General features: G+C 39.0%; 1 protein-coding gene across 1 annotated transcript; it reads left to right on the top strand.

The window, feature by feature from the left end:
* Positions 1-1,584: 1,584 nt before the first annotated feature.
* LOC134568262 (serine/threonine-protein kinase pim-3-like) lies at positions 1,585-11,485 on the top strand. Its single transcript, XM_063426704.1, has 6 exons — positions 1,585-1,865; positions 7,483-7,583; positions 8,083-8,133; positions 8,265-8,628; positions 8,963-9,139; positions 9,485-11,485. Exons 1-6 carry the CDS (start codon positions 1,784-1,786, stop codon positions 9,661-9,663), a joined length of 954 nt encoding a protein of 317 aa, XP_063282774.1. The 5' UTR covers positions 1,585-1,783; the 3' UTR covers positions 9,664-11,485.
* Positions 11,486-12,403: the final 918 nt, after the last annotated feature.

The following is a 12,403-nucleotide window of genomic DNA, read 5'->3' as shown; positions in this document are numbered from 1 at the left end:
GTGCTTAGAGTGTTCTTTAAAAGTTACATTGAGTTTAAGATGACTTATTTTTCTCCTTTCACGATCACAACTCAATATTGGACCACACATCTGCTCACCCTTGAAATTTGCTCACATCACACAATACTTTTCATGCAGCTGGGGTGCCATCATCTTTTATACTGTTTTACCTATGTGTTGTTACCAGGTATATGCAAAATATCCGGAAAAAAAATCCAGTTGGGGAAATAAACTAAATCTATGTGGATGCTAGTGATTTTTATAGTGTAACGTAGAAATGAAATCCCATTTCCTATAAACTAGAACTATGCAATTGTTATTTGCATGACAAATGCACTTCACGCATATTTATTAATTCAGAATTTGGGTTTCGCAATGTGATTGCCTTTTTTCTTCGCGTTTCACTTTAGAGGGAGTCTTAATTAATCTGATGAATTTCCATTTAATTTGCCAAAAACTCAACTAAGGCACCATAACCCTGGGACAGAAGTAACCTATTACTCTTACATTATACTTTTTCAGCCATAAACTAGCTACCTGTTAGCAACCCCCGCTCTGCCATTTAAATAAAATGCTTACTTTCCCAAATGTCACATTTCACAGTTCTGCTTACTCAATAAACAATGTAGTGTTGTTGACAGATTGTATCACCTGCATAGTTAAAAGAAGCTCTGGATAAAGATCAGATTAAATGCCACCAATTAGAGGAAAGAAAACAGGGCAATATTGTGGCTACTATCGGTTTACACATTATCATTTCTATAACACCTGTTACGTAGTAACGAAAAATAAACAAAAACATAAACAATGCCACAAGACATGGCTGCTAACACATTCCTTGTAATCTCCAGCTTATCCACCTCCTGACAGGGGTTTTTAGGTCAATCTTATTATATCATGACATATACAGTATGCCACTGGTCAGTAACAGGTTAATATCAGCACTGTATTCCTTTACATTCTTTAGATGTTCCGTTCTGTTAGTTTCTGCTAATAGTTCGCTATCAATTGCCATTTGTACCAGTATGTGTAGCTTTCAAGTCACAAGACTTTTGTACAAATTACAACTCATTAACGTCTGGCCTTTGGAATGTCTTGGCACTTTCTCTGTGCCAAAGGCAACTCCGCCTCAAAATGTAGAGTTTGGAAGAAGGGATGAGGGGGGTAACATTGGCATACAGTGAACCACCACACAGATAAAACGTGCCCAGCTCTCTTAAAATCTGAGGAATTTACACCCCTGAAACAGAGTATAAAGGGCTGGAAAAAATAATAAAAATGTACCGATGCCAGTTTAAGAGAAGGGATTTCCTGGCCATCGGAACTGATGTTCTAAAAGGATCTGGAGAGAGTAGTCGCAGCCCTGCAATATCGTAACAGATAAAAAAGAGGTTTCCATTAATCGCAGCAGCAGCTGCAGAGGCCACAGAGCTGCAGCGAAATAGAAGGTTGTGTAAAGCATGTAACGTAGTGCCATACTTAGTCATCCATGGTTTCAAAGGCAGGTCCTGAGAGAGAGGGAGGGGGGAGGGAGGGAAATGTGGGAGGCAAGCCTCCACCCACTCTCAGAACCTCCCTCTGACTGTCAGCAGTGTGGTGTTGCAGAGTCCTTGAGCTTCACTCAATGTGAACGTTGCTATCTTTGAGAACTGATCTCCGTTTGGACTTTGCCAGCTTACGACTTGTCAAGTGCCAGGTGGGGAGTTACAAGAACCAAAGCATTGCTATAGAACGCGGTGATAATTGTATCACTGTATCGCTCACCGATCATCGAACCTCCAACATGTCATCGGTACAAGTCATTTACCACCAGAAGATCCACAATTATCATTTAAACAACTTCTCCAAAGACGACCTTCCAGCCGGTAAGCATCTTCTTCGTTATACTTGGATACAAGTAAACACACTGTGATCATGGCTAGTTTGTTATTATTATTATTATTATTATTCTATGTTACTTACTAGCTTGCATAACTCCTGATTTAAACGTATGGCAGCCGGGGAAACCATTAGTGCATTGCCGAAAGGGTTTATAGGATGAGATGTGCTGCGTAGCTAACCAGTCTTTTGCAGATCACAAGATCGTATAAATATTTATGCAGAATCCCCTTCACAGCATGCATCACACAACTGGACTTCTGCATCATATGCATCGGGATTTAATTAGGCAAAACCAAAAAAAAAATACATCTCGTGACACTGACAAGTACCTAACTAACCAAAATACTGGAATATCAGGTGATTCCCACAGTAGCTATTGGGAAAATAAATAAATAAGACTAGCTGTGATGCGTAATTTTTTCATCTCATTAATAAAGGGTGTTGTACTAGGAGAGATGAATTGCGGGGAAGCCCAGCACTGCAAACAGGGAAACACATCACGACTCTATGAAAATAACAAGCAATTCGTGATAGGAATTTCTCATGTTCCCCACGCACAGCCTTTGAAGGGCTCGGACATATTCTGTAGGGTAGTCAAATATTTACAAAAAAAATTGTAACACTGAGGGGGTTTTCAAATCGCTGTATCGGTGACAGTTGATGGTTCAAGGAACGATGATAGGGAAGATTTGTAAAAGTGCTGTTATAAGGGAAGTGGGGCAAAGAGCAATCCGTCAACAGAATTTTCCTAGGGATTCCATAGGTTTCCATGGTGACTGCTCCACTTTAAGAACTTTGCTCCACTAATTAAGATTTTTTTTATAACCCCCATCATGGATGTGTCTTGTATATAGATGTTGTTATGTTGCATTATTAATGAACATAAATTGCCATAGCTGGTTAATCTATGCATTTGCTTATTTTATAATAATTAATTTGTACATTTAGTGAAACCCCTCTCATTTTAAATTTGATGGCATTGACCTCTTGCATTGTAAGTGACATGTGGTACCCCTACTCCAAACTATTATAAACCCACATCCAATAGATGATTTATTTGCAGACATATGCAGATAAAACATACCGGTAGCTAATATTTATTTTATATATATAATTTTTAAAATATATATTTATACTATGATTATCCAACCCATCACGTTGCAAGGGACTGGGCCACCATAAGCCATCCTGCAACATGCGATGACGCTCTATAAATTAATGTTTATGGGGGAAATCTTTTCAGGAGTTGATGGATTGCACCAGCTGATATATTCTAAAATGCAGTTACATAACAGAGGGTCCCCCATACCCTGTGAATTCTTTTAAAGACGCAGTGCTTCTATAAGCAAGCTGGAATGTTCATAGTTTTAGTACTTAATGGGTTCAAGCAGGATAAATTAGAGCATGTTAACTCTTTCGTTGCTTTTCTTTTTTTTTGTCTTCAGACATTTTAAAGCTAAAAATGTTGCAATATGGATAGTCGGAACAGATGTGTTTTTAAGGCTCGTAAAACTGCATGATAATCATAAATATGGTTTGTGAAAAATAATTGCAAGCAAACGTTTATGGCTGTTTTTTTTTTATTTTTTTTGCTTTTGACAGTATACTAGTTCTCAGTGTTGTGGGTATTCTTGGATTTGAAACCTCTTTAGATTCAACATATATAAAATTTTACAGGGCATTTCTGAGTGTGAAGAGGTTAAAACAGGCTCTGTAAAACGTTGACATAATTTCTGTGAGATTTAGACCTGGCAAGAAAAATGACAACATTGGGCTCATGCCTGGCGCCTAGTGGCTGCAGTTCAAATCAAGCTGAACAAACTATTTATTTATTCACATACGATTGGTTACACAGCTAATTAACATTACAAATGAGGATGTTTCACGCTGGGGTTTATTCGCTAAACAGTTAATCAAAATCTGACATTCAGCTATGAAAGATGTAGTAAAGGAGTGTGTGTATGTAATTTGAGATTAGGAAACAGGACGGATTGTTATGATACTGTTTTTTGGACTGCACTCTTATCATAGGTATGATGTTAAAAAATAGTTTCTCTCTCTAGTACACTAAATCAGCAACTACTGAAATATGTCAGGTTTCACATTGACACAAGTAAAACGTTCTTATGAAAATCACACATTTTTTGTACAGTCTGCAGATTAGAACACTAATAGCAAAATATTGCAATAACAAAAGTCTTGTGCATGTGATCATAAACATATAGTAAATTATTTAAAAATGCACATTAGATGACACCTCCTATGATGCTCGGGCAGTGTAATGGGGAAAAGGAGCATTTAGCAACTTCAGTACTATATAGATGAATGGTCACATCTCTGTGCTATATAGTGAGGCACAGAGGGGGGCCAAAGCCAGTGTGGACCACCCACTTCTTGTTAGATCAGATGGCTGTACCCGCAGCCCCCCTGTTCAATCAGCCTCATGTGAACTCAAAATTGGCGCCTTTATCAGAGCACATTCTCACCCTACAGGAATGTGGAAAGGGAGGGAGGGGGGTTGCCCTAATTATGCTGTGCCTTTCATGATCACTAACTACTAGCTTGTATGCAGCTCTTCAAACTGGTCAAGCAACATAATTTGCAAATGTGTAAACTGGCTTCTGGCAAAAAAATAAACAACTATAAATAAAAATTACACAACAGAAACCACTTCACAAAATTATTGACTTAATTATTAGCTACTGGTGAAAAAATGTTTTAAATTTTATATATATATATATATATATATATAAAAATTCGAAAGGTGCTGCACTCACTGTTTGCTCCAATAGAATGCCCGGTGCTTGATCGGCAAAAATTATAGAAAGTAGAATTGACAGCACTCCAAGGACTTCTTCTTAAAAAGTAACTTTTATTCTTCCAAGTAAAATATCAACGTTTCAGTCTAGCGATTCTAGACTTTCATCAGGTATGATGAAAGTCTAGAATCGCTAGACTGAAACGTTGATATTTTACTTGGAAGAATAAAAGTTACTTTTTAAGAAGAAGTCCTTGGAGTGCTGTCAATTCTACTTTCTATATATATATATATATATATATATATATATATATATATATATATATATATATATATATATATATGTATGTATTTATTTATCTATATATATATATTTATTTTACTATGTAAAACGTATCCCCCACCCCAGCCTATGATGCTTTGCTAAGTGTTATAATGTACTATAAGTGGAGGTGTGGGGTTATACTCTTTATACTATAAATAGGTGTTTAAGACTATAGATTTATTTTTTTTAAAGGCGGGTCCTTATGAGGGAAATGACAATAGCTCAGCACTATTGTTATTACTCCCATGCTGCCCACTCATTCTTCTCTGCATTCAAATAGAACCATGCCTTCCCTGCGTTCTGATTGGCTGCCGGAGAGATAGTGTCAGCCCTCCCGAGACGCGGGAATGGAATACACTAAGGGGGAGATGAGAGGGGCGTTCCTATTGGTTTACGCTCCGCCGTCCATAGAGCTCAAGTCGGGCTGTGATTGGCCAGCGGTCTCCGCCTGGGGGCGGGAAAGAGTCCCTAGCGCTGAGCCCTGTGGCCGCACGTGGTTGCTGGCTCCTGTAACCGGCAGTGGCTGCTTCAGGAGCGGAGCCGGCAGCACGCCGACCCCACACTGCCTCATCTGTGGAGCGGGTGGCCATGCTGCTCAGTCCTCCGGCGCATCTAGCTTCTCCTCCTCCTCACATGGCTCTGGCTTGCTATTACCTGCCCTCACCCTCTGGCACCGGCGGCATGTCCCCAGCATCACCCAGCCTGGCAGAGCCACAGGCGGCCAGCCTGCAAGGTAAATGGCCACTGGGGAACCAGCCCTGAAATACATACATGCTCTCCGCCATGGCTTATGCAGGCGCCATGTGGCTCAGCAGTTACCCTGATAATCAGGTGGATGTGACTATTGTGTATCCATCACTGGCAACATGTGTGTTGATGGATGGATGCAGCCCACATACTAACACACACATACACACGTGTTTGTGCCGGCTGCTCTGTGTTGTAACAGAATGGATTTTAATACGGACACACAAGAAGACGCTGGTCTGTCTGTATCCCCGTGTGAGCTATTTAAACAATGCTGTGCTAGGTTTTTCAATAGAGCGCAATGCACACCACGTGTGCTTCCTCACAATTGTACTCTGCGCTTTGGTATATGTTGGCGCAGTGGCATTTATGTAGTGCACGCCCAGTGTCTGTATATGCTATTCGTTTATATGGTTTTGTGATCCACCGCTGCTTTAGGGGGGGTGGATGGATTTTCGTGTGAGGTTGTATTGATTCTGCAGAAAATGTCACACACGTTTGTGTTCATTTTGTACAACGCCGTGGTATATGTGCGTGGCAAAGATCATCCGTAATAATTTGTGTTGGTCTTTTGTCCCACAATCTAGTGTAAAAAAAATAAAAAAATCTCTAGTTTTGGTTCTTTACATAGTCGGCATGCACACGTGTTTCCCTTAACTTCGCTCTCCGCCACGGTATATGTTCGCGCCAGGTGGGATGATAATTGCTAATAATGCTTAATTTTCAAGGGATTGTTCTGCTATTGCTAGGATGTATGGACTTTAGACACCGGTACTTTAAATATCTTGTTACATGATATATTTGTAAGAGCTTTATGCAAGTAACACATTTGGGAGTATGATCATTTCTGTATCAGATTGAAAGTCGACTAATGGGTATCAAAGAATTGTCTGACTTATTTTTGGTACGAACTATAAACAAATGCTTGTGAAAGTTCACGAGTCGATATAAACATAGATATACAGTATATTTATGCAAATTTATACGATATATAATTACACTTAGTATTGGCATTGAATTGCAGAGGATGTGTAGTTTCAGATAGTTAAATGTCATTCATGTTCATAGTCTGCTGGTGTACATTTTCCCCTTCATGCACTGATCTAGCTGGTTTATGGATGTAGCAGCAATTTATAAAATACTGAACATTCTGTGGTGCTTGTCTGTGTTCTAAATGTACCTGCTGCAGGGACGCTGCATACATTGATTTTGTAGGGGGTGGGGGTGGAGTTGCTCTGCAGAGGTTTTGAAACAGATTGTATGGGTGGGAGGTGCAATTTGTGGGGTGGTCTCCTCCTGAGGGAGGGGTTTCCCCGGGATACCCGCAGAGCTTGGAATGGATTTGCCTCCTCTGCAGGGAGTCTCCCTGGTCTCTACTGCCTCCTTATTAACCCCCATCCTGCACATTCCTCCCCCTGTATCTTACTGACCTTGCAGAGACATCATAATAAAAACATCAGGCTTTCTGCATCATGAGTCACACATTATACCTGTTTGGTGAATGCATGAGTAATTCTCTCATCCACTGAGATCACCAATTAATCTCTGAAAGCAGGGGGGGGGGGGGGGTAGGATGGGGTCTGTGCTGTCCTTCCATATAAACTGTACACCATGAATCGTTTCCAGAGCCTGCAAATATGGATATCATTGCAGTATCTGTCTATAATAAGCTTGCAGGTATATTGGATATCTTGCTTTTGGTCCAAATACTTAACTTTTTTTTCTGTTATGGCTAGCTACTTACCAGGATTTTTTTTTTCCTCCTTTTCAGTGAAGGAACCATTTGAAAACTGCTATCGAGTGGGACAGGTTATTGGAGCCGGCGGTTTTGGCACAGTATATTCTGGAGTCCGGATTGCTGATGATTTGCCTGTAAGTTGTAGGGGAAATGTGTTGTGGTGTTTTGTGTGTTTTGTTTTTTTTCTCCTACATTTTGTTGTGTTTAACAAATATATAAAATACCAGTGTTGTCTCAGTATTTTCCATTGCCCTTAAGAGATATTTGATGCTTTTGGTATTTGTTCATGGGGCAAAGAGTGCTTAATATTACAGAAGACATTTCAGCACTACTATGTAATCTACTTCTGATGTAATTTAATGTATTGTAATAGTGCGTAATACAACATTATAGCAACCTCTATCATGAACTCTGAAATGCTCCTTCTTAAATTTTTATTTTAGTATTTGGGCCTATTTCTATCAAAGATTTTTAATTCAGTTATGATGGTTGACTATCCTTAAAATCTTTGAAGCCAAATTGGGAATTTAACTTTTGGTGTTGCTTTCTCTTTAATACTATTTTTTTGTTTTCAAAATGTTTAGTGGTGAAAATCTTTTAAATTGGTATTTTTTGTTTTTTTTTGTTTTATAGGTTGCAATCAAACACGTGGCTAGAAACAGGATTTCAGAGTTAAAACAAATGGTGAGTTTCATTTTCTAATGTTATGGGTAATAGGATTATTGGGAAATATGCTATTAACCTTGGGGAAAGAGTGTATGCATGCAATATTTCTGTGGGATTCTCATTGTAGCAATGTTTTTTTGTTCTTGCAGAATGGGACACTAGTTCCACTTGAGGTCTATCTCCTGAAGAAGGTGTCTACTGGCAACCGTGGGGTAATCCAGCTTATAGACTGGTACGAAAGACCAGATGGCTTCATCATTATTATGGAACGACCTGAACCTGTGCAGGACCTATTTGACTTCATCACAGAGCGAGGTGCTTTGGGCGAAGAACTGTCGGCCAAGTTTTTTCGACAGGTCGTTGAAGCTGTTCAGCATTGCCATGCACGTGATGTTGTGCACAGGGATATCAAGGATGAGAACATCTTGGTGGACCTTCGGACTGCAGAACTGAAGCTTATTGACTTTGGATCTGGTGCATTACTCCGGGAAGCAGTTTACACAGATTTTGATGGTAGGCTATAAACATTATTTTGCTTAAGCATTAAAATTCCAAATTTATAATTATAGAATCTGTCTCAATCGGCTCCTCTCCATATAATCTGAAATGATCCATAGAAAGATGGCACGTAGACGGTGACTAATTTCTGTAGTAGAACATTAATATAATATATATATTTTCTATTGGAGCATGTAACAGTTTGTTTGGACACCACTCAGCGTTATGTCTTAAAAATTTAACTCCAGAAAACAGTAAATTGACAAATCGTCTCAAAAGGCTGAATTATGGTGGCAGTGTCAACAGCGTCTAAACTTTTTTTTTTTTTTTTTTTTTTTTTAATGAACAGGTACTCGTGTGTACAGCCCTCCAGAATGGATCCGCTTCCATCGATACCATGGCTGCTCTGCCACGGTGTGGTCCCTTGGCATCTTGCTCTATGACATGATCTGTGGAGACATTCCCTTTGAGCATGATGAGGATATTTTAAAGGGCAAAATCCATTATCGTTGCAGAGTGTCAAGAGGTAAGCTTCCATCTTTCTACACCCTTCTTTATGGCCAAAAGAATATTTAAAATCTGAACTTCCATAGACATGGCTTAGAGAAACAGGTGTTGTACCTCTGCAGTATTCCATTACCAATTTGTGTGAATACCTTCTTCGGTTTTGGAGAATGTACACAAAAAAAAGCAGGTTTAGTGCCTCTTGTAGTTTAGATCTAAACAATTCACCTTCTGCAACTGTGAAGGTAACTCGATCATAGAATGATTGACTGTTCATGGCACTAAGGGAGTCTCGCTTATCATGCTGACAGATTTGGTTATGCAATGAAATCCTAGTTACTAAATTTGCTGTATTGTTTTCTTGCAGAATGTCAGCACCTGATTGAGTGGTGTCTGTCCAAGAAGCCTTCAGACAGGCCAACTCTGGAGCAGATCCTCTCACATCCTTGGATGTCTCAAGACCACATGGTGGGTCAACAGGACAATGGGAAAGTGTCACGAAAGGTGGACCAAGAGCAAACCAGTACAAGCCAAGAAAACCTGTGATTCCAGAGAAGTTTGAGCGACTTAGGAAAGTTCTGACATGCCGCCCTGATTTGGGTGGGCTGGCATGGGACTATGTCCGGTATGGAAGCTGGGATTCCCGGGGCGGGCAGAAGGAGCTGTCCCACCAGAGAAAAATACCTCAGGGGATTCCAGAAAGGGACTCTGTGAAATGGCGACCTCAGACTTTAAATTACATTTTTTTTAGAGGACCCGATCTTCCCAACGGAATGATGCAGAAGGCATTGAAGTGTAATAGGGGTCTACTGGCCTGTATTTGTGCTGGGTTCTACTAGCATATGTTGACTTTGTAAAAATTTTATTCTATACACTCACAGGATTTGGGGGATAGTTTGCCAATGGAACTGTAAACATATATTTGCTCATTCTGAATATGCATTCACTTACTGCCAGTACGAGGAATGAAAACTGCATCATATTTTAATTTAAAGTGTTTTGTTTTGTATGTTCTCTTCCCCTCCCAGCTTGTTTTTGAGAGGTTAGTCTTCATTTCAAGTGGATATGTCTCTTAAAATACTGACAGTTGTCAACTTGCACAACATTTTCAGGTTGAAAATGTAGATTTACACTGAGCTGTAGCCCAACATTTTAAGATCTAATAAGTGACCTCTGCTTACATAGAGCCATGTGTATACTTTTTTTTTTTTTATAAATAAATGTATATATTTACATCCCCCTCCCTCCTCAACCAACAGCCTGTGACTCCACACATTTTTCTCTTTTTAACTGGGAACTGGTTGTCTGAGTGCCTCAGTTAAAGTTGTCCCAGAATTTTAAGTGTTTTTGCTGCTCTTCTTTGATTTATTTTTTTTTGTGGGTTTTTTTTTCCTCCATGAATCCTTGCTGCTAGATATGAGTGGGGACTGCACCAAGGAGCAGAATGGGTTAACTCAATCCTTCCTCAGGGAGCTGGTATGATGCTGGTACTACTGGGTGAACCTGCATTGATGATTAATGCTGGTTAAACATGCTTTGCAAGCATATCCTCTAGTTGAAAGTGTGTATCTGCTGTGCACCAGTTGGTGACTGCAGGTGTGGTTGGAAGTTGACTTACAAAGAATGTTACCCATACCGTAAACTTTATTTCCACCTCTGCCTTAAAACTTTATTTTAAACACATTGTGGTATGACCAACATTTGTTATTGTGGGGATTTTTTTTTATACACTTAGTGGAGGGGAAGAGATGTAATGTTTTTACAGAAGCAATGCAATCTGCTGGCAACTAAGGTGGCAAAAAGATGCTACTGTAGTTCTAGCTTTTTACAAGATACATTAAGTTTAGTTATGTAAGTGGCAAGGCTTGAATATCTAGGTAGGCCTTAGGGCAAGTACATTTCATGCTACTCAATTGACGGGCGGTACTGTTCAGGAATGACATTTTTTCCCATCTGTTGGAAGTAAAGGGGTTAAAGTACTGTTCTGGTTTAGAATAGATTAGAAATTGTAACCCAACTACAACTCGCAAGGTTCTTGAATAATCTTATGGCACCAATTGGTGGAAAAATTGAGGAGTTATTTTGACAGCTGACTTCTGCAGGGTTGCCTGTAATTGCACCTGGTTGCGGAGACTGAGCAATTCTTAACTTTTCCACTAATACCTCCTTCATAGGCTTGTATATATCCATACTAGAGGCCTATACGAATAATTTAACCACAATAGCCGTGCAGATTATATATGCCCAAGCGAGGGAACCATCTTCCCGTTTAAGTCATTTAAATGTGCTGGCAATGGCATGAAGTCAATTTTATTTAGGTAGATTGGCATTGTAAGAAATCCTGTAAAATTACATTTCCAGACATATTTTACAAAACAAATTCAAATAAATGGTCACATTTAAGTTGAGGGCAAGAATATGTTTACATTATTTAAAGACCTCTCACAAAGGAGCCTTTCTTTCCGTGGATGTGGCTAATATAACTGCAATAAGCAGATGCTAGTTCCATGTCACTACTAGAATTTATAAAGGCATTTTTTCCAGGCATATTACACCTTCATCACCAGGGAAGCTGATATAATTATTGATCATTCCCCGACTGTATGGAAACATTGAGTTCTACTGGACCCCCCTCTTGCAACAAAAGGGTTTAAGGTTTATTTTGGGTACAGTCTGTACCTTCAGTGTTCACTGGTCATGTTCTAACTTATTTAATTTAATCTGTCGTGTTTTTTTTGTTTTGTTTTTTTGTCCTTGTTCTGACTTTTTATTTATGAAGACTCTTTGATTTCCTATTTTCAATACAGACTTAACGGTATTTATAAAAACTTTGTTACATTCTGGAGATCAGATTTTTGCATTTTGTCAGTTTTATTTAAGTGTTTAATGTTATCTATTTTCTTTTAATAAAAGTTTTTTTTTTAAAGTTTAACAGTCTCTTATTTTCTGGGTAAAGATTGACCGGTTTTGAGTTTTTACGGATTCAAGGTTCTTCACAATATGGGATTTGCAGAGGATGGTTGGTTGAAATGGAAAAAAATCCCCAGCTTTGTTGTTTTGGCTTAATACTTTTTATTGCTTTGTAATTTCTTCACAACTTCAAGATTAGGAAATAAATGCACACTGGTAGCTCGAATTCATAAAATCTATGCAGGAAAAATCAACTGGTAAGATATCTAATTGACACTATTGGTGCCAATAATAATTTAGGCTTAACTGTCCTCCATGTAAAAATGGAAAATATGTATCTACTTGTGAAATTGGAGTGGCTGTATCAAGATGCAGG

Source organism: Pelobates fuscus, chromosome 7, assembly GCF_036172605.1.
Source record: "Pelobates fuscus isolate aPelFus1 chromosome 7, aPelFus1.pri, whole genome shotgun sequence".
NCBI classification, from domain to species: domain Eukaryota; kingdom Metazoa; phylum Chordata; class Amphibia; order Anura; family Pelobatidae; genus Pelobates; species Pelobates fuscus.
Note: the sequence above shows the minus strand (reverse complement) of the source record. Positions and strands in the feature narration are given on the sequence as shown.

Coding starts and splice junctions, on each gene's coding strand:
- LOC134568262 (XM_063426704.1), top strand. CDS start 1,784: ATGTCATCGGTACAAGTCATTTACCACCAGAAGATCCACAATTATCAT. Junction 1,866..7,482: donor CAAAGACGACCTTCCAGCCG/GTAAGCATCTTC, acceptor CCTCCTTTTCAG/TGAAGGAACCATTTGAAAAC. Junction 9,140..9,484: donor TCGTTGCAGAGTGTCAAGAG/GTAAGCTTCCAT, acceptor GTTTTCTTGCAG/AATGTCAGCACCTGATTGAG.